Source organism: Dryobates pubescens, chromosome 5 (genome assembly GCF_014839835.1).
Source record: "Dryobates pubescens isolate bDryPub1 chromosome 5, bDryPub1.pri, whole genome shotgun sequence".
Taxonomy (NCBI): Eukaryota; Metazoa; Chordata; class Aves; order Piciformes; family Picidae; genus Dryobates; species Dryobates pubescens.
Window position 1 is genome coordinate 6,501,351 of NC_071616.1, and position 26,896 is coordinate 6,528,246.

General features: G+C 43.8%; 1 protein-coding gene across 1 annotated transcript in view; it reads right to left on the reverse strand.

The window, feature by feature from the left end:
* Nucleotides 1-26,896, reverse strand: part of LTK (leukocyte receptor tyrosine kinase) — a 117,426-nt gene that overhangs the window by 65,586 nt on the left and 24,944 nt on the right. Inside the window, exon 3 of the mRNA XM_054162149.1 lies at nucleotides 2,270-2,383. Coding sequence (XP_054018124.1) covers nucleotides 2,270-2,383 — 114 coding nt within the window. The remainder of the gene's footprint in view (nucleotides 1-2,269; nucleotides 2,384-26,896) is intronic.

Below are 26,896 nucleotides of genomic sequence, written 5' to 3' on the forward strand. Positions count from 1 at the left end.
ATGAAGCCTATCTACCACAACCTGAGGCTTAAGGGGATCTGAATGGCTGGAAGGATTTTGAGATAGAATGATAGACAGTCAGGGTTGGAAGGGACCACAAGGATCAATCCCCCTGCCATGGGCAGGGACACCCCACACTAGATCAGGCTGGCCAGAGCCTCATCCAGCCTGGGCTTAAACACCTCCAGGGACAGTGCCCCAACCATCTCCCTGGACAACCCATTCCAGGGCTTCACCACTCTCATGGGAAAGAACTTCCTCCTCACATCCAACCTGAATCTCCCCACCTCCAGCTTCATTCCATTCCCCCTAGTCCTATCACTCCCTGAGATCCTGAGAAGTCCCTCCCCAGCCTTCTTGTAGCCCCCTTCAGATACTGGAAGGCCACAATGAGGTCATCTCAGAACCTTCTCTTCTCCAGACTGAACAGCCCCAACTCTTTCAGTCTGTCCTCATAGGAGAGGTGTTCCAGCCCTCTGATCAACTTCCCTAGATGAGGGAAGTTGACATGCGGTAAAAAAGGACTCTAAGGTTTCTGGTACCAGATCCCACACATTACATTGTGATGGAAAGATCCATTGACAAGAAGCAGTTGTTAGCATAAATCACAGAGGAAAAGAACTGGATGCATCCATGTGGTCACAGTGAAAGAGAACACTGAAAGCTGCAACCTCTGACTCTACTGTGTACCATCCTACAGATACTCAAAAGCCACCTGACAGGGAGGTGGTAAAGGTCCCACCCTTGAAGACATTCAAGGTCAGGGTTCATCGAGGTCTGATCAACCTGATCTAGCTGGGGATGTGCTTACTGCAGGGGGGTTGGACTAGATGCCTTCTAGAAGTCCCTTCCAAACCGGTACATTCTATGGTCATAGGCAACCTGCTGTAGCTGACTCTACCTGAGCAAGAGGCTTTTGACTAGATGATCTCCTGAGGTCCATTTCAACCTCAACCATTCTGTAGTTATTTCACTAAATGAAAAGGCATCATTTCATTTCCAATCCTGCACACCACTGACAACTGGCTCTGTTCTTGTGGGCATATATGAAGTATAGTGTTTGCTACATCTACTGTGTCACCACCGTTAGACCAAATTCATCATACCTACCTCACAAGCATTCTGTCCAGCTTACTGTGCCGAGTGCTGCACTTTGGCCACAACAACCCCATGCAGAGCTACAGGCTGGGGTCAGAGTGGCTGGAGAGCTGCCAAACAGAGAGGGACCTGGGGGTGCTGATTGACAGCCGCCTATACATGAGCCAGCAGTGTGCCCAGGTGGCCAAGAAGGCCAATGGCATCCTGGTCTACATCAAGAATAGTGTGGCCAACAGGAGCAGGGAAGTCATTGTGCCCCTGGACTCTGCACTGGTTAGGCCACACCTTGAGTCCTGTGTCCAGTTCTGGGTCCCTCAGTTTAAGAAGGACATCGAGACACTTGAATGTGTCCAGAGAAGGGCAACAAGGCTGGGGAGAGGCCTTGAGCACAGCCCTGTGAGGAGAGGCTGAGGGAGCTGGGGTTGCTTAGCCTGGAGAAGAGGAGGCTCGGGGGTGACCTCATTGCTCTCTACAACTACCTGAAAGGTGGTTGTGGCCAGGAAGGGGTTGGTCTATTCTCCCAGGCAACCAGCACCAGAACAAGAGGACACAGTCTCAAGCTGCACCAGGGGAAGTTTAGGCTGGAGGTGAGGAGAAAATTCTTCACGGAGAGTCATTCACTGTTGGAATGTGCTGCCCAGGGAGGTGGTGGAGTCACTGTCCCTGGAGGTGTTCAAGAGGGGATTGGATGTGGCACTTGGTGCCATGGTTTAGTCATGAGGTCTGTGGTGACAGGCTGGACTCAATGATCTTTGAGGTCTCTTCCAACCTTAGTGATACTGTGATACTGTAGAGCTGCTGGTAAGCAGCTTCACTCATTAGCTCTTATTGCAAGAACTCCCACCCCCAAATCTGGTGGATTTCACTGTGATGATGGAGAAGATTTTACTTTCTTTTTACTTCTTTATTATTCTTATTTTATTTCCCCTCCTCCCCCTTCTCTGTTTTTGTTGTTGTGTTTTGGTTTGGTTTTGTTTGGTGGGTTGCTTTTTTGTAAGGAAGGGATTCCCTTCAGTTTACAGAGGCCTGAGTCATTGCTCCATTTTCAGGAAGAAATTCAGCATCACAGCTTTCTGATAAAGGGTCACAGAATCATAGCATCAACTGTCAGCATCCATCCTGCACCTAGATCCTGAAATAAGGCAAACATAAGGAAGAAGGCTTGTGGTACCTGGTTTAGAAGTCTGATGCAATGCAACCATCCTATTTTTAATCAGGGAATGCTTCTGAGGTGGATTTTGTGACGATGAGTTTTCTTCCTGTGGTCCAGAACAGCAGACAACAACTGCAGCAAACCAAAAAGAACAGAAGACTACTTCAATGTTTCCATCCAAATCTATGCTTCCCTATTGTTGAGCATGAACACATATTTAACAAAGCCTTGTTACACTACACTCATTACAGTGTCCTGGTACAGCACTGCCTGCATGATGTTTCAGAGCAGCACTGTCAATTCCCAGAAACATAACCAAACAAAATGTTTTACCTGATGTATTCTCTATGTTTCTTTGTCCACTCCCATTTTACCAGTATATAATCTCTAAAGAGGCACTGTATGTTCCAGTAGTGCCTGTGTGGCACCTCTCTGCTGGCCAACAACTGCACCTCTAAAGATTTCAGATTGAATGGGGCTTGGAGCAACCCAATCTATTGAAAGATGTCCCTGCCCATGGCAGGATGATCTTTAAATCACTCTGTGATCAAAATATATGTTGTCTATACAACACATGACAAGGATTTGTCAGCAGTCTTTTGGGAGGATCTGCATAAGTGTTCTCATCCTCACCGCACAAGAGCACTCCATCTGAAACAAACACTCCTGAAACCTTTGCACCAATGCACACATCTAGGGAACAGATTTCTTTCTTGCTGACAGGCATGAAGGCTGAGATTTTAAAAGGTAACTTTCTGCCATCGGCTATCTAGTAGAATAGAATAGAATAGAATAGAATAGAATAGAATAGAATAGAATAGAATAGAATAGAATAGAATAGAATAGAATAGAATAGACCAGACCAGACCAGACCAGGTTGGAAGAGACCTTTGATATCATCAAGTCCAACCTATCATCCAACACTGTTTAATCAACTAAACCATGGCACCAAATGCCTCATCCAGTCTCCTCCTAAACACCTCCAGTGACAGTCACTCCACCACCTCCCTGGGCAGCACATTCCAATGGCCAATCACTCTCTCTATGAAGAACTTCTTCCTAACATGCAGCCTAAACCTCCCCTAGTGCAGCTTGAAACTGCATTCTCTTGTTCTGGTGCTGGTTGCCTGGGAGAAGAGACCAACCCCCACCTGGCTACAACCTCCCTTCAGGTAGTTGTAGACAGCAAGAAGGTCTCCTCTGAGCCTCCTCTTCTCCAGGCTAAGCAACCCCAGCTCCCTCAGCCTCTCCTCACAGGGCTGTGCTCCGACCCCCTCCCCAGCTTTGTTGCCCTTCTCTGGACATGTTCCAGCAAGTCAACATCTTTCCTAAACTAGTAATCATACCCTTCTTATTAGCCCCCCTGCAATATCTGATGTATCATATTATCATATATCAGTAAAGACTTTCATTGGTAACTGTGACATTTGGTTATAATTATGTCACCAATGCATATCCATTCATCCATTTTTATTCAGATCAGATCTTGGAGTCCTAATGCAAGGTTTGGCTGTGCTGGATAAAAAAAACCCAAGATCTCAGAAGGTATGAAAGGCCATAGAAATGATTTTCTACTTCACCAATATGAGTAGTAAATCCAGAATGATAAGATGAACTTGATTTAAATTGGAGGTGTTCTTTTGGACCAAATTTTTGTTATTCATACTAAAACAAATCCACCAAAATTAATACCCATTGTAGTATTTCTGACAGCTAAACTATTGAGTACCTTCTGACTTCTCTTTGGAGAGAAGCAATAGCTTTTTTATTTATCTACCCTGTGCATGTGTACATACATAAGTCTCAAAGTAAGTATGCAGGTTTTATTACTTGAATAAATTTAAGGTTGTCCCTGGTGTTTTCTAAGAATCACAGAACAGCTTAGGTTGGAAGGGACCTCAGAGATCATCTAATCCAACTGCCCCACCATGGGTTGGGATGCCTCTCCACTAGACTTGGCTACTCATTCAACCTGGCCTTAAACACCCCCAGGGAGAATGCATCCACAATTTCCCTGGGCAGCTTATTCCAGAGTCCCACCACCCTCATACTGAAGAACTCCTTCCTAAGATCTAGTCTAAACCTACTCTCTCTCAGTTTAAAACCATTCCCTCATGCCCTGTTGCTAGACACCCATATGAAAAGTCCCTCTCAGCTTTCTTGTAGGATCCCTTCAGGTATTGGAAGGTAGATATAAGGTTCCCCCAGCTCCTTCAGACTGTCTTTATAAAGAAGCTGACTAAAGCAAGTGTAGAATCATATAGAATGCTTTGGGTTGGAAGGGACTTTTAAAGATCACCTACTCCAACTTCCCTGTAGTGAACAGCTGCAGATGGCTCAGAGCCTCATCTAAGCTTGCCTTGCATGTTTTCAGGGATGGGGCTTCTTCCACCTCTCTGGGCAACCTGAGTCAGTGTTTCACCACTCTCACTGTAAAGAATTTCTTCCTTATATCTATTCCAAATTTCATCTCTTTTAGTTTAAAACCATCACCCCTCATCCTGTCACAACAGGCCCTGCTCAAAAGATTGTCTCCATCTTTCTTATAAGCCCTCTTTAAGGACTGAAAGGCTAATACAAAGCCTCCCCAGAGCCACATCTCCTCCAGGCTGAACAATTCCAGCCCTCTCAGCCTGACTCCACAAGAGAGGTGTTCCAGCCTCCTGGTATTTCCATCCCCTCCAAGGTTTTAAAGAAATTAATTGCTTTCAGACTTTAGCCATGTGGGTTATAAATTCAGCAATATTAAAATGTTGTAATCATGTCAGAGGAGACAAAGATGTATCTACCTGCCACTGAAAACAGCTAAGATACTCTCAGCAGAGCTAATTTGAACAGCAATATTATGAAGACATATGGAAGGGTCCAGAAAAAAAAGTAATACAACAACAAAAAAAGCCAAAACCTGAACAGTTGTTCCACTTTTGCAAACTCACCACTGCTGTGAGTTTTTCAGCAGTATCTGGTCTGATTTTAAACTCTACACCCATTTCTATTTTAATATGTATGGCAATGTGCATCAATCACACCGAGTAAACTGTCTCATAGCGTGAGGATGCTGTATCCTCCCATCTTTCATTACACTACTAAAGACAGTCATCAGTCTTTTGGGGGTTCCAGGGAAGGAATAACTTTAGAACAGAGCAGCATCATGCTGCAGCAGCAGCATATTCTGATGACAGACCTTTGATCTCCACAGACCAGCTGTCAAACTACATGCTCTTTTGCCTCTGTATTCAAATAGAGAGGCTATTACTGTTGAAAAGGATGATTCTGCATTAGATATATGATATTGGTCTGCTGAGTATGGTATCAACAGTGATGCCCAGGGAGGTGGTGGAGTCACCATCCCTGGAGGTGCTCAAGAGGGGACTGGACGTGGCACTTGGTGCCATGGTCTAGTCATGAGGTCGGTGGTGACAGGTTGGACTTGATCACAGTATCACAGTATCACCAAGGTTGGAAGAGACCTCAAGGATCATCGAGTCCAACCTGTCACCACAGACCTCATGACTAAACCATGGCACCAAGTGCCAAGTCCATCCCCTCTTGAGCACCTCCAGGGATGGTGACTCCACCACCTTCCTGGGCAGCACATTCCAATGACGAATGACTCTCTCCGTGAATAACTTTCTCCTCACCTCCAGCCTAAACTTCCCCTGGCACAGCTTAAGACTGTGTCCCCTAGATCTTTGAGGTCTCTTCCAACCTTGGTGATTCTGTGAAATCTTCCCCCCAAAATATTAATTGTTAGGTAGTACTTAGCTGGTCAGAGGTTGTCCAGCCTTGTGAAAGGCTTGCCCTATGAAAAAATCCGTGTTAACAGTCAATCACATATTACAAATATATCTATTTCACTGTATTAGAAGAAATTCTGCTGAGAAAAGAGAACAAGGCCTTTTGACAACTCGAGGCTGCTCCTCCCAACTTATGCTCTGTATCTGTTGAGATGTTGCTCAGTTCCCTATCTCCTGGATCTTTGTTAAGCCCTGCTGTTGCTTCAGTATTTACTACCCTCAGGGCTTTCTGTAAAGTCTGTTCCACCCACTCATCTCCTCACGCACTCCAAGCTGCTCATATAGCTTGGAAATAGCCTGGACGTCATGGGACTGACAAAATACTGTGCAGTCATGGCACAGGTACTGCTAGAGACATTCCTCCTGATAAACTAAAATGTAAGCAAAATATTTCACTTGCACTCCACCCCACCCCCCAGTTAGATAGAAACATCTTTGGGATTTTCCTCCTCTTTCTCCTTGCAAATACTTGAAACAAGGATTTACTGCTTTTTACCAAGCAAAACAAAACACCAACTTCCTTGCCATTGGTGATGGCTGAGACAAAGAAGGTACAAGAGTTTTTTTGTGCCCTTAAATGCCTGTGAAGTTTGCTGGTCTGGTGTTAAGATTTATTAAAACTTAACTGCTGCTTTGTCACAAAATGCACTGCATGAAACCTGGTCTGCTGAATTACACTGTCCACTGCTCAGACTGTCAGCAGCAGCCTATCCACTGCTGCCAATAAGCCAAAACAGGTCCTGCAAATGCCTGCTAACAACCCTATTTACTTGTGCTGGGAAGATGTCATTTACTGAACTGGGCATATGACAGGAAGGAAAGGTAGTCACCATAGCTGAGTTCACAGAGAGACAAATTATTCTTGCCCAGAAGACCCTAGAGTCACTTATAGGCATGGAATTTATCCATATGCACCCACAGGAATATGTCCCCATTAATTTATTTCCTCAGGGCAAAGGATTTCTGGCTGAGGTTGAGCATGAGACTTGCAGTATGACTCTTATCCATGCATGAGATTCTAGATAGCAGTTTTGTAATTCTCCGGTCCAGCTTACATTCTTACTTTATATCTCAAGTATTTTTTCCCTCTCACTCATTCAACTTCTCTGACTGAACTAAAAATCTAGTGCACATAATCACTCAAAGAAAATTCTTCACTTTCTTCCAAAACTGGGAACTCCAGAGATGCCTTCAATAACCCCACATCATACCCTCTAAAGTATAGTAGTATGCAATTCTAGTATGGCATGAATTTCAGCATGGAACACGTAATAAAGGCTATCACTTATCAACTATGTGATTTCTTTGTCTTGATCAGCAAAAGGCAATGATTTAAGTGAAAGGGAATAGAAGATGGAGCAAAAAGAGATAGAATAGAAATACAGTTAACCTAGTTGGAAAAGACCTTTGAGATCATTGAGTCCAACCTATCACCTGACACTATCTAATCAACTAAACCATGGCACCAAGCACCCCATCCATCTCTTCCTAAACACCTCCAGTGATGGTGACTCCACCACCTCCCTGGGCAGCACATTCCAATGGCAAATCACTCTCTCTGGGAAGAACTTCTTCCTAACATCCAGCCTAAACCTCCCCTGGTGCAGCTTGAGACTGTCCCCTCTTGTTCTGGTGCTGGCCGCCTGGGAGAAGAGACCAACCTCCACCTGCCTACAACCTCCCTTTGGGTAGTCGTACACAGCAATAAGATCTATGATCTTAAGGTATTCAAACACAGATCTTAAGGTAAGTCTGCCATTAAGGAAGATAACGATGATCGAGAAGACACAGTAAATGTAACAACATTCAACTGTCACAGCAATAATCTAGGTACAGCACAGATCTGTCATTTTTTTTCTGTAATCAAACCCACTGAAATCAGAAGCCTCCAGCACTCAGAAGGTAATTCCATTTCTTTCACTGTCTTGCAGGGAAAAAAAAAAAAGCATTCAGCCACCTTCAGGGCTCACTTTTTTCCTGAATCTCGCTGTTACTTTACAGAAGAGAAGAAAATTGCAGAAAATACTTCTAGAACTCATGATGGGAAATCAATTGCAGGCCAGCCAAGCCATCTTCTTGCCAAAATAGGAATTTCCTTTAGAACATTTTCTAGGGTTCCCCCCTAGCAGCTCAGTATTTCTTACTGCTTCTCTGAGAATGTAACTAATGTGCAGGTGAACAGATCTGACTGTCAGGAAGTCAGACTAGGCAAAAATAAGGCTCTTTGTCTACTACCCATCCCGGGTTTAGAAATTAGTAATGCTGTTCCATTGCTGCTTGTTTATTAGCCTGCCTCATCACGTTGGCAGTAGGCAATTAAAGAACTCCTCTTTCAGTCCTTGGTGCCTTGATTAATTTTATTCTTGACACCTTGACTCTCTGCTAAACAAGTGATTTTTATTCCTCGCTTTTCTATGATCTCCCTTGCTTGCTAATTTAACACCACCCAAATGAGTCTGCCTAACAAGCCTAGGAGGCTGCTTCCCCTCCAGTGTGCTGGACGCCAGTCAAACCATACGGTCTCGTTCCCCCAGAGAATACAGGCATGCATTTCATAGACCCAAGTCTTACACAACATATCTGACTGGCAGAATACTTGGCAGAGAGGGGTGGGTATTTTTGTGTTTGGGGGTTTTGTTTGGTTTTTTGTGGGTTTGGGATTTTTGGTGGAATGGAATGGAATGGAATGGAATGGAATGGAATGGAATGGAATGGAATGGAATGGAATGGAATGGAATGGAATGGAATGGAATGGAATGGAGCAGGTTGGAAAAGACCTTTGAGATCATCGAGTCCTACCTATCATCCAACACTACCCAATCAACTAAACCATGGCACCAGGCACCCCATCCAGTCTCTTCCTAAACACCTTCAGTGACAGTGACTCCACCACCTCCCTTGGCAGCCCTTTCCAATGGGCAATCACTCTTCCTATGAAGAATTTCTTCCTACCATCCAGCCTAAACTTCCTCTGGCACAGCTTGAGACTGTGTCCTCTTGTTCTGGTGCTGGTTGTCTTTTGATTTGTTTGATTTTTCACCTTTCTATATTGTTTGATGTGCAGAGCATGAGTGACACCTAAGGACATATCTCGTATGTCCTTCTTTGGCATAATTAAAAGATTCTAAAGCTAGCTATATTCTGAGAAACTAAACCCAGACATTTATGTTAGTATGGACTATCCTCATCCTTGCTTATTTAGTTTAAGGAACTGACTCAGCTGTTGCAATCCTACCTAGTATCCACAAAAGGCAGAAAGCCATCTCCTTGCCCACCTGCTGGCTGCTGACAAGAATCTTCCTTGAAGGGTGGTAAGTGGATCAGTCTGAAGCGTTTTTCACAACCAGGCACAGAGCAATCCCCTGTTATGATATTCACTTGGATTGCCCAAGAGCATTTGCAGTTTCCACGCGATACAAAACGACTAGACATTTATGATTGTACAGAATTCCTACACTCCTCCTTCCTGCTGCTCACAGCATGCCTGCTTCCTGGCTGCTGCTAGTTACACAAAGTGCTGCTTTGTCTCTCATTCTATTTCCCCACTTTCTCTGTTTGGTCGCTCAGTGGCTCAGTTCCTTCCCTGGATAGGGATGTTTCCTGAGTCATGCTGTCCAACCACTCTTCATCCTCTCCAACACTTTGCAGAGTGTGTACTCATCCTTTCACACCTCAGATCTTTGTTTGCACTTAAACAAAGACTCTTTAAGCTCCAGCACAGCAGTACACTGCAAGTTCCCACCACTGTGCTACAGCTACCAGACAGCTCAGAGAAAAAGCTTTGCCCAAGTTATCTCCATTTTTCTCACAAACCTCACCTATTAGGTAAGATGCAAAATGGAATTCTTCAATCCTTCTCTTGACACCACTTCCCTAAATTGGCACACTGCCTTTGAAGAGCAACTTGCTCATTATGATTTCTTATCCAGCTTTCAGGGTACATCTACTGAAATAGACCTGAATGACTATTTTAATTACAGTAGAGAAATAGGATGCCAAAAAACCCTTCATGAAATCCAAAAATATGCCATGTGCTGCATCCTCCTTATCTAGTCATTGTGTAGTGTACCCATGCACACATTGTCACATTAACATGGAAAGATTTCTCCTTCTAAAGCACAGCTACTCATTACTCATGTCTATTTTCATAACAGTAGCTGCTTATTACTCACAGATAACAAGAGCTAGGTTTTGCATTGTGTCTCACCACTAACTAAAGCTGCCAGGATTCAATCAAATGCTACACAACTGTCCAAAGGCTTTCCAAGGACCTTTGCATTGCACTGTTCAGGGGACCCCCATTCTGCTCTACTTCTTATCTTCTCTTTGTTCAGACTGGGATGGTTGCTGGCAGAAGAGGCTCCACTTTGGAAGTGTGAGACTCCACTTTGGTAAGCTGTGTAGATGAGACCCTAACAGCTAAGAGAAGTTGTACCAGCGTTGGTTCTGAATAAAAGAGATTGGTCCATATGACCTGAAGATTCATTGACAATCAACTTCTGTTTTCCTTTGTGCAATTTCATTGGTCTGAGCTACTGCCTTGCATCTGAAGGTTTGTCACTCCTGGAGTGATGGCCAACATTTGCTACTTATATTACATCTATGCTGGAGTCAGCAAAATTCCGAATACTGAACTCTTAACACTGAAATCTTAACTTTTCCTTGGCCCTTCCACATTAGTAGGGAAAAAAAAATCAGAATAAAGAGAAAAATAAAGAGAAGCTCTGTTTTTCTCACAGGGAATATGGATCTGTCAAAACCAGGGGGATGACAAGCTGCAGGGAGAGGAAGGATGCAAGCTTTTCATGCTGGCTTTGTCGTTAGAGGAAAGGGATGTGAAACTGCATCCTAAGATACCTGTTTTAAAACAAACTGCCAAAGAGCCATCATCACAGAGGGAGCATTGCTTGGATGAGTGGCTTACATGAGTTGGATAACTCCAAGATGAATAAAATTAAGAGAGATATGTCTAACCCTTAATAGAAGCTTTCATGAAGCTCCAAAGAAGAACCAAGAAGGAATACACGATGGAAATACGTTTTGCCTTCCAAGGGAGCAGCACTTCAAAGCTGTTGTGCTCTTGTGCATGGATTTAGAGGAGGCAATATAATTGTTTTATTCCTTCAGAACAGCACTCATTATAGGGATTTTCAATTGCAGCTTAAAAGGGGATATGTATGTGTGAATTCACACATGTAGCTGCGACAGGCATAATTAGTCACAAGGGAAGGTGAAGGAAGATACAAAGCCTGTTGCTGCAGACAAAGCAGAAGAGAAGGGCTCCCTCAAAAGCCTCCCTGTAGCCTCACTCTCTGCTGATGACCATAAAAAGCTGAGCAGCGACTGGTTTTTTTTTCCATGGCACGCCTTTCTAAGTCCATTACTTAATGGGGAATGCTAATCTTTTCCAAATATTCAGGTGGAAACCATTATAGAATTTGGTTAAGGCTGAAACCTGTCTTCTTGACTCTACAATCTGTTCTGAGTTCAGAGTTTGTGACATTAACACAGCGAAATGGTGTGGAATACCTAGCTGAAGGAAAACATGACCATGCTTTCCAAGCAGATTGTTTGCCATACTGAATGACTCATTTTTGATTAAATCAAACCATAGATTTGGAACAATTCTCTTTGTGAAAACTGTTAAGATTTTGACTCCTCATCATGATTACAAATGAAATAGCAGCTCCAAACCCAGGCAGATCGGTTTTCGGCTAATACGCTAAGATGTTCAAAACCCCCTTCCGTGAACTGGCCAAGCAGCTGATAAAACTCAGCAAAAGAGAAACAGAATACATAATCGCTAGACTGTTGCCATCTAGGAGATGTCCAGCTACTAGTTTCAGGATGCCTCTGCGTTTTGTGCCTTGTAGCTGAAGCTCTGTGCCCCTGCCCGTCGGCTTCCATGGCGCGGCAGTGCAACGTTTTGCAGCAAAAGAGGAATCGTGTGCCAGCAAGAAAGTGAAAGAAATCCGTTTGCAGATCCAGTTGTTGATTGAATTACTATAAGGAATGTGGGATTGATCTGGTGGAATGCAATTTAGTAAAAGGAAAATTATTTTCAATTACTTGATTTCGCACAACGTAACTTCAGCGGAGAGTCAAAAAGGGACTTCAAGTTGTCCTTGAGCTCCCTTGATCTCCGAGGTTACTTAACGTTCCTTTCTACCCCTTTATTACTAGAAACAGCCTTAGGAATGCGCTGTATGCGCCGCTCCAAGAATCCCTCGGGGGCTGCTCCACTTGCCGAGGCTATCCAAGCACAAAGGCACATTTCCTGCACTTCTTTCTTACTTTGATCTACATTTGACACAAAGGTGACTGCCAACAGCTCTTCATCATCTCAGGATTCCCCTCTGAAAGTTTAACCCTCGCACAGCAGTCAGATATCAGGATACTCCATAAATGCAGTTTTATTAGATACACACCTTCCCATGGTAACTCTTCTCAGATAGGAGCACAGACCTTCCCACTACAGCATTATGTCTGGCAGAGACACCATGCCAGGGCAGGGTTCCCATCCCACTCTGCTATCAGCTCTCTGAGTCTGTGTATAACAATACAGATGATGAGATCAGCCTCTTGGGGCTTTCAGCAGAAGGAAAAGTGTGATGCAATTATTTGGTTACTGTTGCCTTAGCAAGCCACCTGGGTCACCCAAAGGAGAAGGAAGAAGTATCACAGCCAACACCAATTTCCTTCTCCAGGACTCTAGGTCAGTTAATCCTACAAGCGTTTCTCCAGTGTACAGCTTCTGCATGAATCTGTTAGGAGATTATGGAGGGATCAGAAACTCATCCATACATGGCAGATAATTCCTTAAAACCTACCAAACCCCTCACTCTGCTGAAGACCACGTGGCCACCATTGAATTCTGCAGCACCAAGATGACATCAATAGCAGAAAAGACAAAACCCCTGGGAGCAGTCAAAGCCCACAAACTGCATGTAAAGAGCTTCTCAATACAATTTTGCCCTGAAGACAGCAGAGACAGCTCTGCACTGTGTCCTCACACCCACAAATGTCATATTCACACACACACAGAGCCATTTGCACAACTCTGCCCAGCCATGCAACAAGAAAAGTTTTTTCAACACACCTATTTTTTTTTTCACAAAGAGAAAGCACTCAGACATTCCTTTGAGGATATATAACGAGCCAGCTCAATGCACAGAGTTGTTTCTAAGATATGGCAATGACAAACATAGCAGAAAAAAACATATTAATTGAAACTACTACTTTGGGAAAGAATCAGGTATCATATTCTCAGCTGCAAAAGTAGTGTCTGAGAAAGAGGGGTAGTTTAATACACATAATGTCGTTTGTAAAGAGTAAGCACCCCATTTCTTTTGATCATACCAATCTTTAAGAGCATTGTTTGTGGGTTTCTGCTACTGGACATACTGATTTTCTCTTCTAAACCACAAAATCCTCCTGGTGGAACCAAACATGCCACACTGCGAACTTCCTTTAGCTCCTTTTCTTTCAATGCCCTTTCTAATGACTAACTGCTTTATTAAGAAGATTAGGCTGTCCTTGCCTTTGCCTAGTCTCTTTAAAACAGGCTTTGCTCTCAGCTTCATTGTAATGAAAAAGGAAGGAGGAAGAAGAAAGAGTTACATCATCCCTACAGAAAGACAAAAGACCGAAAGAGCCTGCTCTTTGCTGCTTCTACGCACCTCTATTCACCACTTCTGGGAGTGCCCCAGAGACGATATTCATCTCAACCCAAGGAGGAGCCAGAGATAAGGAAACCTCTAAATAATTATGCATTAAAAAAACCAAACCAAACCAAAACATACACACACAAAAAAAAACCCCCAACAACCAACCAATGAAAAAACCCCACCAACAACAATAAAACAACCACCAACAATAAAATAACCAACCAACCAAAAAACCCTCAGAGATACCGGAGAGGTGGGCACAAGCCAACCTCATGAGGTTCAAGAAGACCAAGTGCAGGGTCCTGCAACAGGGTCGAGGCAATCCCAGGCACAAATCCAGGCTGGGCAGGGACTGGCTGGAAAGCAGCCCTGAGAAGAGAGACTTGGGGGTGCTGGTGGATGAGAAGCTCAACAGGAGTTCTCAGTGTGCACTTGAAGCCCAGAAAGCCAATCAGATCCTGGGCTGCAGCAAGACAAGTGTGGCCAGCAGGTCAAGGGAGGTGAATTCTCCCCCTCTACTCAGCTCTAGTGAGACCCCACCTGGAGTACTGCCTCCAGTTCTGGAGCCCCTATTCCAAGAGGGATCTGGAGGTGCTGCAAGGTGTCCAGAGAAGGGCCACAAGGATGAGCAGAGGGCTGGAGCACCTCTCCTGTGAGGACAGACTGAAGGAGTTGGGGCTGTTCAGTCTGGAGAAGAGAAGGCTCCCAGGTGATCTAATTGTGGCCTTCCAGTATCTGAAGGGGGCCTACAAGAAGGCTGGGGAGGGACTTCTCAGGATCTCAGGTAGTGATAAGACTAGGGGGAATGGAATGAAGCTGGAGGTGGGGAGATTCAGGCTGGAGGTGAGGAGGAAGTTCTTCACCATGAGAGTGGTGAAGCCCTGGAATGGGTTGTCCAAGGAGGTGGTTGGGGCGCCGTCCCTGAAGGTGTTTAAGCCCAGGCTGGATGAGGCTCTGGCCAGCCTGATCTAGTGTGGGGTGTCCCTGCCCATGGCAGGGGGTTGGAACTAGATGCTCCTTGTGGTCCCTTCCAATCCTGACTGATACTATGATTCTATGATACTGCAAATTCACCAGTCAGTTAATCAACCAATCAATCAAATCCAAGAAACACTCCCACACCAAGAACAACTTATAAAAAACCACCCAAGCCACCAACAAAACAAACAATACACAGAATTTGGAGCAGAATAGTTAATGAGGATGGTAGATGCATATGAGCTATTTGATTATTTTCTTTCCTAGGAGGCTGTGGAAAATGCTGCTCAGCCATCAATTATATAAGGGCACCTATGGCTACACAGCCATTGCTAATGTGCTGGTACACGAAGAGCCTGTGTAAAGATGGCAAAAATTCTTGCAGCAGCAAAAGCTCCCAGTCATTATCCTCCTAGTACTGAAATGTACTCTGGTATTAGAAGCACAATGTGTGATTTAAGCTACTGATTTGAATATCAAAGTGTAAGAACGAGGCTTGAATCTCTTATTCTAACATAGCACAAGTACTCCTGTTGGAATAAAGCATCCAAAGGAGGAGTCAGCAGCAGGTACAGGAGGCAGAATGTACAATGAGAGAGATTTGCTAGAACCATAATATTCCTGGTTGTTCTAGGTCTCTTGCTAGTACAGATCCAGTCCCTGACTTCCTATCTTGACCATCCAGTTCTGCATTCTACAAAGTGCTAATGTACTAGTCTGTGAGAGAGAAGGTTTGTCTGCATTGTTTTAAAAAAGAAAAATAGCAATAATCAGGAGGAAGTTGTTACTAGTGTCCTTCACCTAACAGGCTTGCTATCTAGGAGCAGGACAAAACCTGGGCAGTTCATAGAATAGAATAGAATAGAACAGAATTAACCAGGTTGGAAGAGACCTTTGAGATCATCAAGTCCAACCTATCACCCAACACCATCTAATCAACTAAACCATGGCACCAAGCACCCCATTCAGTCTCTTCCTAAACACCTCCAGTAACACCTCCACAACTTCCCTGGGCAGCACATTGCAATGGCCAATCACTCTTTCTGTGAAGAATTTCTTCCTAACATCCAGCCTAAACCTCCCCTGGCAAAGCTTGAGACTGTGTCCTCTTGTTCTGTTGCTGATTTCCTGGGAGTAGAGACCAACCCCCACCTGGCTACAACCTCCCTTCAGGTAGTTGTAGACAGCAATAAGGTCTCTCCTGAGCCGCCTCTTCTCCAGGCTAAGCAACCCCAGCTCTCTCAGCCTCTCCTCATAGGGCTGTGCTCCAAACCCCTCCCAAGCTTTGTTGCCCTTCTCTGGACATGTTGCAGCAAGTCAACACCTTTCCTATACTGAGGGGCCCAGAACTGGACACAGGACTCAAGGTGTGGCCTAACCAGTGCTGAGTCCAGGGGCAGAATGACCTCCCTGCTCCTGCTGGCCACACTATTCCTGATGCAGACCAGGATGCCATTGGCCTTCTTGGCCACCTGGGCATACTGCTGGTTCATGTTCTGCCTACTATCTACCAGCTCCCCCAAGTCCCTTTCTGCCTGGCCGCTCTCCAGCCACTCTGACCCCAGCCTGTAGCACTGCATCACTTGGGAGGTGCCATGGTCTAGTCATGAGGTCTGTGGTGACAGGTTGGATTTGATGATCTTTGAGGTCTCTTCCAGCCTTGGTGATACAGTGATACTGTGATGGGGTTGTTGTGGCCAATGTGTAGAGCCCGGCACTTAGATGTGTTAAATCTCACGCCCTTGGACTGCACCCATCTGTCCAGCCTCGTCTGCTCTTTCATGGAATTTCACCAGTATCTCAGCTGGCAAGCTTCAAAGTGTGTCACAAAGGTAGAGTTGCAGTGCTAGATTTTTATGTTATGTTATTGTTTTGATCATTATGGAGGGGCACATCAGAAAGGCAATATATCCTACACTGCAAATAAGCAACAAGAAGCATTAGATTCAGGGAAATAAAAAGATGTGAATAATGAGAAACTTGGCCTCCAAGCACAAGTATTTCTATAACCAGGACAGGAATGTGAAAAACAACCAATGTTACTGGTTTATTTACTTCTTTCCTTTTTTTCCTACTTGGTCACCCCTCATATGAAAAATCACTCTGGGCTCTATGACTTCAAAGGATATCCTGTACACAAGGAAAGATACCTTCACCATTTGACTTGTAATTTAATATTATGATAATGTTTTCTTTTAATGAAAGAGCAGAGAGTGTTTATTTGAAAGCTGGCAAAGGGCCACCTCTTTTTAAACTATATGAGGCTGTGGTTTCTCAGAGCTATGTGAAATATCTTTTATGAAATTCCAGAAGGGAAGAGAAACCCTCAGTACCTGAAGAACTGTGTCCCATTTTCAGCTCTTCCATTGAGTATTAACAATTTAGGTAAGGGCTGAAGCTCTGATCAATAATACATTTGACATAGATAACACAGATAAATAGGACCAGGCTGTACCCAAAGTAGAGGAAGACAAAATCCCAGATCAGATCATCTCACATTCTCAGACAAGAGACAATGAAGTAATATCATAGCAAATAAAGATGCATGGAGAGAAGAGCAATAAATACATAAGTCAGAAGAGAAGAGACAGACACAACTAAATGGTACTCAAATATGAAAGTATTTTTGGTGGTGGTTGTTCGTTTAGTTGGTTGTTGTTTCTTTTGGGGGGTGTTTGGTGGGGGGTTTTTTTAAAGGACTTGGCGAAATAAGCTATCAGCCTTAGGTAGTGTCACAGTATCACAGTATCGCCAAGGCTGGAAGAGACCTCGAGGATCATCGAATCCAACCTGTCACCACAAACCTCATGACTATTGTCATTTGTTTTGAGAGCACATCACTGAGTTCCCAAAGTGAGTACTGAGCTGCCACAAGCTGTGCTGTCAATTCCTGCTTTACCAAGCAGAAGACTAGCTAGAGCAACCTCTCAGGAGCTCAGAAGCTGACATAACTGCAAAACTTGCTGCTACGTTGTAGCAGGGCTACCTCTCTGCATTCTCATCTGCAAGCAAAGGCTGGAGCTAGATCTTGGGGCACCCTCCTAAGGGAGTACAAGGTCTATGGCTTTTTAAAGGAGTGAGGCTTCTGCTGTGCCATAAAAATGCTGACTTCCTGAGAACTGTTTGCTTGCAAGTTCTCCCACTCCTCTTTCTTAAGCCCATTGATAAGGAAAAAGTGGAGCACACCCCAGATAGCTGTGGGCTTCCACTCAAGAAGGCAGGATCTGAATCTACACTGATACAGTTCACACAGCCTTTATCCAGAGGTATCACTGGGCATGCATGTGATATATGCCATGAATGTGCCTGTGAGTACTAGTGACTGAGGCTCAATTACCTTCACTTTATGCAAAAGGGAAAGCCATGAAAAGACTCATTTATGCAGAAAGTAATTTTAGCCATGTGGTCAATTCTTCCCTAACTGATAAAACTGACTTTTCTTGTGCCAATGCAATGCTTTTTTTGGACTTAGGAAAGCCCTGCTGATTATTTTTTTAAAACTTCAAAAGGCATTTTTATGTTCAGAAGCTTAGACCTTGAACAAGCGTCACTACAACTGAAGTCTCTCTGGGAGTTCAAGTAACAGCTTCAGAGCTCCTCAGCCATTTTCACACCACTCGAGTGTAATACGCACATGTTGTTGCTGGCTCTTCTACCTGCCATGTGGCCCCCACTTGCCTGACCTAACAGGCAGACTTGTTAATTTACATGGAAAAAAAAAAAACCTCCTTATTTCTCTGAAGGGAATAAACAACAGCAGAAAAAAAACCACAGTGGACCAAAAGTCTAAGCAAAAATGGCAAGGACTAAGCAGAAGCTGAATCCCAGAAGTTCACATCCTAGCAGGTGAGATTTGTTTCAGTGTTGCAAAACTGTATTTTAGAAGTTGTAAACACACAAGTGGGAGAGAATAATTCTCTTTCCACTGCATATTCTCCTTACCTCTTGCTCCTGTCTGCTCAAAAAAAAATCTTACCTGCAGGGTCAGGCTTCCATGCTTCCTTATATGAAATAGTACATGCCCCCCCTGCCCCAAAGTGTCTTTGGCCATGATTTGTCCAGATACTGCTAAAGGTAAGACATGAAGAAGTATGATTAGCACAGTTCAGAGGAACTGTGCAGGGGGAAAGAAAGCAGATGGTGAAACAAAGTTTTGAGGTGTGACAAGCTTGCTCTTACCTAGGATGCTTGATCCTAGAGTTCTGAGAAAAGAATAAATCATTAGCAGGAATCTTGTGAAAAATTCTCTGCATGCAAAGCAGATAAAATCACATCTCTCTTCTTGACTGAAATCATAACCAAAGCTGCCCAACACTTTACTGGAAATTCCCTTCCAGGAACACAAAGGGAGAAGGAATATATAGGGATACACTCCCCTAGATTATGAGGAAAAAGCCTCCTAGTTTTAAACTCAGTTCTGAAACTTTGGTTTAGGCTATAAATAGGGAGAGGGGGGAAGTGGAAAAAAAACCCCACAGAACAACCAAAAAACACCACCACAGCAAAAACCCACTAAAGCCATTTGACTTGCTTGACCTTTTGGAGGAAAAACACAGTTGGTTTTGTTAAGGAAAAGGATATACCTTTTACCCTTGTCTTCAATAGACAAGTTGATTATTTCTTTAGGGCACTGTCTGTAATTCCTGTCACTAATGTCCAGCACACATCTGGGAGGCCAAAAAGCTCTCCTCTTCTCCTGAAAAAGGCAGCTCTTGTTCTGCTCACATCCTCTGACATCACAATGCTTTTAACTGATTGTTTCTCTCTCTTCCTTAAGCATATTTTTCAAATCACTCTACAATCAATACACACTCAACAACTACTTCTGTTACCTTTCCCAGAGGAGATGTATGTGAAAACCCATTGCTTTAGGTCTTAGACTCAAAATTCCTCCAGCAAGCTAGAAAATCTTAACAGCTTTATTTCTCAATTAATTGTTAGGGTTTGCTTCCAGAAGACAGGACAAGGTAGTATCACAGTATCACCAAGGTTGGAAGAGACCTCAAAGATCATCGAGTCCAACCTGTCACCACAGACCTCATGACTAAACCATGGCACCAAGTGCCACATTCAATCTCCTCTTGAACACCTCCAGGGACGCTGACTCCACCACCTCCCTGGGCAGCACATTCCAATGGCGAATGACTCTCTCAGTGAAGAACTTTCTCCTCACCTCGAGCCTAAACTTCCCCTGGCACAGCTTGAGACTGTGTCCCTTTGTTCTGGTGCTGGTTGCTAGAGACAGTTGTTGCAAATCCAAGACATTAAAAATAGAATCAAACTTGTTTCCTCTATTTTCTCAAAAAATGTCCCCATGCACCTAGTTTGTGAGCTCTCTTATTTTAATCAGCACAGGACACAAGGCAAAGACCATGAAAGGAAGTTCTGGAGGCCATGATGGAGAGCATGCTGCAGATCTGCCTCCTTCAGGAATTGCACACTAACATTAGATGGACAAGAGTGGTGCCTACCTTAAGATAAACCAGGGAAAGTCTTGTGACTGTAAGACTTTGTGGGCAATGACCTGTCTTGATGGGTTTTGTAGTCAACACATAAGCCAAGACTGTTATCCAATTGTCTTCTGCCCATGCTTCTGCCTTTCCCAGTAATATGGCTATTTGAGTCTGGGAAAGCAAGAGGCAGATCAGCAAACACCTAATTGAACTTGTAGCTTGTATGAAGGGGATCAGCAAATACCCTAAAAGCATACCTTACCTTTTCATTGCATTATGCCATTAGGGGAGAGGCCCATGGGAAGTATCACAGTATCACCAAGGTTGGAAGAGACCTCAAAGATCATCGAGTCCAACCTGTCACCACAGACCTCATGACCAAGTATTATTGGTGTTACAACCTAAGTCCCTTTCTTTAGAAATCAGTCTAATAACTGAGTTACAGAGGAGCAAGGAGGAGTGTCCCCAAATTTGTTTGCATAGTTAGAACTTAATTTCCTTGCTGGTAGGACTGAAAATTTGCTTGGAAAACTTAAAGTCATCATTTTAGGAATTAAGCAATGTAATTTCCTTTCAGCGTATCCCATTAAACAGAGAGAATCTTACAATGTGCAGCACTGTTATTTAATCTGTCCAAAACTGATTTCAGATGTTCAGGAAAAAAAATCAAGCTGGTGGAAAGGGCTTCTACTTTTTGCTGCTCCTACAAGCATTAGATAGCAGACAGGTTCAGTTACCCACTTCAGTTTGATACTGCTGCAGTACTGCAATTCAAACCAAGCCATCATTTAATGAGACAACTATTCTTCTGGGGTGGAATGATGCAATTGGCAAATGGAAACGTAAAGAGCTCAGACTCAGTCCTTGGCTCCCACACTTGGCCTGGGTCAAAACCTGTAAGATAGCTCTGCTCCATTGCCACAGATTGTAGAGTTTAGCATCCCAGTCAGCTCTGCTTTTCAGCATTTCTAGCACTCTCAGCAGAGGGTGAATGCTTTGTGGTCCTTTCTCATCTAAATTTCCATGGCAAGGCTGCCTTGGGCTGTGGCAGACCTTATTCAGTAACCCAAGAGACCCATTTGGTCCTAAGTCCTCAGCTTTTTTACAGTGTTCTTGGCTGCTCAAGTGACTCTGATGTCAGTAAGTCACGCACTTTATTCCTCCTTCCCTTAGCAGGTTACACCACTACCGAAGTCCAAGTAGTCTGCCACGAACACCAAACCAGGCAAAAAGTCATGAAGAAACCCGGCTGTAAGGCTGCTTTAGCATCAGTGACACAGCAATGGTTTTAAACAGTCTGTATATTCTCATGCAACAGAGCCAAGGTGTCCTCCTGGACTGTGTTTAGGTGTTTCACATATTTCTGCTTCCTGCAGAACAGAGCTTCATCTGTAGAAGTTTCACCTCTATACTGAAATCCAGTCTTGATTGCCAGCTGCAGTTTGACCCTGTTGTAGCTTTCCCTCTGTTCTAGCTCCTTAGCACACTATATTCACTCACAACCATTTCAAGGTTAACTGCCTTCTCACTGAAGAATCCTGTTAAATATAAGACCTTTTGACCTCCAATCAGGTCTCTGAATATGTGCATTTGATAAGTCATTTTGATGACATTATGGTATTTCAGTGGAGCTAAATGTTGATGTTAGATGTTTTTCCTTTTGCTATTTATGTGGACATTGCTGCTAACTCGGTCCACAGTATGGTTAAGGACCTGGGTTTGATTGGATGCACTGAAGAGATTTGCTGAAATGAGTGACTAGCAGTTTGTGGCTCTGTTATTAGTTAATTTTTGATCTTATAATGATCAGACTGTGACTTAAAGGGTATTATTTTGCTACTGCTTGAAGTATTATGCAATATGTGGGAACAAAGGATTTAATTTAAAGAGAGTCAAATGTCTTCTAAATACCAAGGCTAAATTACATTTTATCCCTCGAGGCTTTTGGGTTTAAAAGAGCAAAGAATATACAAAACATAGATCTATACACTCTGCATAGATTTTCTTTCTAAAAACTAGTAAGGAAATATTGAGCACAGGCTGAAATATCACTAGGCCTAAACTGGTTCAAATTCTCTGCATTAAAATCTAACTACAGCCAAGTCTAAGTCACAAAGAATTTGGATCCATAAGTCAAGTGATTCAATGGTGATGTCTTAAATAATCAAATTCTGAAATCATCAAATGAATGCATCAGCTAATCAAATCAAATCACAAGCTTAACACAGACAGAATTGCTTTTTGTCAATCCTCTACCAAGAGATTGAAAGTGATGGCCATTTTCCTTTGATCTGAAGCTGCATCTCGTTTCCAGTCTAGCACAGCGGTCTTGGTGAGCTGTTGTGGGACACAACACTTAAACACTGGACTTTAAACACTTAAGTAAGTTTTAAGAGTGTGGCAGGTCTTCTGTTCTTGCATACAAAACCCTGAACACTTAAGGAAGTCATTATTGAAACAGGTTGGTTTAGTTGCAGGACTGGCTCTGAATAGCCTACTTACTGGTTTCCAGAAGTCCTATCCAGCTCTTATTTACATGCAGGGAACTATTAACAGCATTATTTCCCACCACGTGTCCACACTCTACATGTTCTGCAAAGCAACAAAGAAAGAAGTTTCCTTCTTTCAAAGCTAAAGGAAGAGAGAATGAGACATAGGTTTGGGGAGGTTCCTTGTTTTGCCATCTTAGAAGCTTTGATGCAGAGGGCTGCAATTACTGACATCAAACAATGCAGCAGCTTGTTCAGCAAACAAAAACTAGTAGTCAGATGGGATGTCTCTAAAGAGAGAGGTGTCCAAATAGCATGGTCTATTTAGGGGCTTCCTATATAGACATTGGGGAACGTATCTCTAGATAGCAGTTCATTGTATGTCTGCCAGACATGAATTAGCAACAGAAGTGAATCCTCTCTAGACAGCCCCAGATGGGATGAATCCCAGTGTTTCAGGACTGAACTGTTATGCTGACAGAACCAAGGACAAGTGTTTTCACATCCCAGTCACTCAAAAGTGAACTGGAGATATTCTGCTCAATAGGACTGGTGAATTGTGAGAAAGAGCCCCTCTTCCTAATACACTTCTTGTTGTAGTTTTTTCCTTTTAAAACTAAATTCAGGGACTCTGTTATACCCAAAATCCAGGGCAGCTGACTTGTGCACCCTACAAATAGCTGATGTGGTCTAACTCTCTTGTAAGATACATGCTCATGGCTGCCTTGGCCAGAGTTTGTAAATGCTTTTAAAGACAACAAACCCAGAGTACTTTGGCATTTACCTTTCAAACTATGGTTTGTGTCACCACAGAGAGCCCCAATGACACTGTCAAAAGAGTCCACAGGGCAACCAGCAGCAATGTTAGCAAAACATTACTCAGCTGGGGTGCGCAGGAGATGACGTTAAAGGACACTCACTTCTTCCTATCTTTGGGGTAATGGTTGGGCAATATAGGGAGTATCCACTTCATTTAAACAGATCCCAGAATGTTCTTAACTGTAACTCACAGCTGTTGCTTCCCATTCCTTACCCAAATTCATACAGCCTTACTAGCAGCTCTGAAAAGAACCAAAACAACCCCTCCAAAAACCCCACATGCATGTTCACATTCCTCTTCACCACTGTCCTGTCACTGCACCTAAGAAAACAAGAGACGTGGAGAAAGCCTCATTTGAATTGCATGAGAATAAATTTTGCCCTCAACTTTTTCAGAGTGTCATGTAATTTATGAAAATTAAAGGTTACCCAGATGCATTTGGATAGGAGTTATTCCAATTCAGTTGCAAATAAACTGGAATAACAGCTAATAAAAGGAAGTATTTCCTGTTTAATTCAGGCAGACTAACACCCACTATAGGCTAGCACTGTTAGGAGTTTAATGCAGCTTCCTGAATTGGCTACATACTTCTTAACTTTGATATTTACTTATAATGGCCACAGCTACACTAACAAAAGTTAGTCATTTCCATCCTTTTTCTCAGTAGTTAAGCTGGGCACCAAATCTGAGAGATTTCTGGTTGCATGCTACATTATGTTTTCACATCAGTATATGCATACTGCCATTAAACAGTCATCTGCCTAATAGCACTAGGCACATTGCATTCTTGTGCTTGCAAGTTCAGCAAGTCACATAAAATGTTCTCCTAAACCTCTACATTAGATAATTTGGTGTTTCTCATGGAGCCAGTGTTCTCCAGTAAAGGGTACTGCTGAAAGTCTTCTGTTTAAACTCCCTGTTTCCATCTTTCAGACACAGTTTTGTTACAGGAGCAAGAGTCAGGCCTGGGGGTGAGGAAGAAGGCAGAGCACTCCGAATAGAATAGACCAGACCAGACCAGGTTGGAAGAGTCCTTCAAGATCATCACATCCAACCTATCATCCAACACCACCTAATCAACTAAACCATGGCACCAAGCACCCCATCCAGTCTCCTTCTAAACACCTCCAGTGATGGTGACTCCACCACCTCCCCAGGCAGCCCATTCCAATGGCAAATCACTCTCTCTGCGTAGAATTTCTTCCTAACCTCCAGCCTAAACCTCCCCTGGCACAGCTTGAGACTGTGTCCTCTTGTTCTGGTGCTGGTTGCCTGGGAGAAGAGACCAACCCCCTCCTGGCTACAACCTCCCTTCAGGTAGTTGTAGAGAGCAATGAGGTCTCCCCTGAGCCTCCTCTTCTCCAGGCTAAGCAACCCCAGCTCCCTCAGCCTCTCCTCACAGGGCTTGTGTTCCAAACCTCTCACCAACTTTGTTGCCCATCTGATGCTTTTGTAACTCTCAACCACCACAACTGAAACTTGTGTTACACCTTTCACTATTTAATAGCCTATCTGTTTTCAAGTGTACACCTAAGAAAAGTTACAATCTTTACTCTTAGAAATACTTTTGCAACGTTATGTCCATTTTCTGAAGTGTCTATGCTGCTACAGTATCTGCAACACAGATGCTGAGTGTTTACTGCCCTGTGATTTGTATCTATAAGCAAAGGCCTGTCATTTAGTCTCTATCCTCTCTCTGGTCACAACTGTATTTTGCTGCTGTCAATGCAAATAGAATCATAGAATCATTTTGGCTGGAAGAAACCTTTAAGGTCATCAAGTCAAATAATTCACTCAAGCACTGCCAAGACCACCACTAAACCATGTCCTTCAGCCCCACATCTACGCATGGTCTTTTAAAGCCCTCCAGGGATGGTGACTCTACCACTGCTCTGGGCAGCCTGTTGCAGCACTTGGCAACCTTTTCAGAGAACATTTTCCTGATATCCAACCTAAATCTCACCTGGTGTAACTTGAGGCTGTTTTCTCTGTGCTTATTACTTGGGAGAACTGACATCCACCTCACTACAACCTCATTTCGGAGAGTTGCAGAGAATAAGGTCTCCCTTCAGCCTCCAGACTAAACAAGCCCAGTTCCCTCAGCAGCTCCTCACAAAACTTGAGCTCTAGACCCTTCACCAGCTTTGTTGCCCTTCTCTGGACACACTCCAGCACCTTGTAACAAGGAGCCAAAAACCAAACACAGTATTTGAGGTGTGACCTCACCTGTGCAGAGTACAAGGGCAAAATCACTGCCTTAGTCTTGCAGGACTTATTTCTGATACAGGCCAGGATGCTGCTGGCCTCTTTGGGCACCTGAGCACAGTGCTGGCTCGTGTTTCAGCTGGCTGTCATCCAACACCCCCATGTCATTTACTGCCATGCAGCCTTCCAGTCACTCTGTTGCAAGCCTATAGTGTTGTATGAAGTTGTTGTGACCCAAGTGCACGACTCAAGTGTAGAATCCATCCTCATGAAGAAGTAAACAGTTAATACCCTACCATCCACCCAGTGCTTTCCACAGATTTCCCCATTCCACAGATTTTGTGAATAAATAAATAGGTCATGTAATTTTTTTCTTTAATCACTCACATGAGAGGCCTCCTGTGCTGTCCAAACTCCTTCATTACGAAATTTTGTTCATTGCAACTCAAGAACTAACATGATTAGATGTTAGCATGCACTGCATTGCTCCCTCCTCCTTTTAAGGGCTTTCTGCTAATTCACAGAATCACCAAGGTTGGAAGAGACCTCAAAGATCATCAAGTCCCACCTGTCACCACAGACCTCATGACTAAACCATGGCACCAAGTGCCACGTCCAATCCTCTCTTGAACACCTCCAGGGACGGTGACTCCACCACCTCCCTGGGCAGCACATTCCAATGACGAATGACTCTCTCTGTGAAGAACTTTCTCCTCACCTCCAGCCTAAACTTCCCCTGGTGCAGCTTGAGACTGTGTCCCCTTGTTCTGGTGCTGGTTGCCAGAGAGAAAAGACCAACCCCCTCCTGGCTACAACCATCTTTCAGGTAGTTGTAGACAACAATAAGGTCTCCCCTGAGCTTCCTCTTCTCAGCTGCTTCCAGGTAAACTCTCTCTGTTTTCACAACATCAGTGTCACAAAGCGTAGTGGGTATGTATAGCGGGTGCTGTCTAACTGCTCCAAACCACTTCAAGGCTTTTTTGGTAGCATGCTGCAGAGCAGAATTTAACATTCTTCCTTTCCACATCAGTCAGGAATTAACATTCATTTCCCTGTCACACAGCTTGCAGTGATCAGACACCTGGTGTTTTGGTGCACCTTGGTGGCTGACACAATTGCAGATCACACGTGTAACAGCTGTAGGCACTCTGAAGTCTACCAACATTCTATATTAACCCCTCACCCTTTTCTTTGCTGGTGTATGCACTCAACTTCCTCAGCTGATATTAAGGAGTC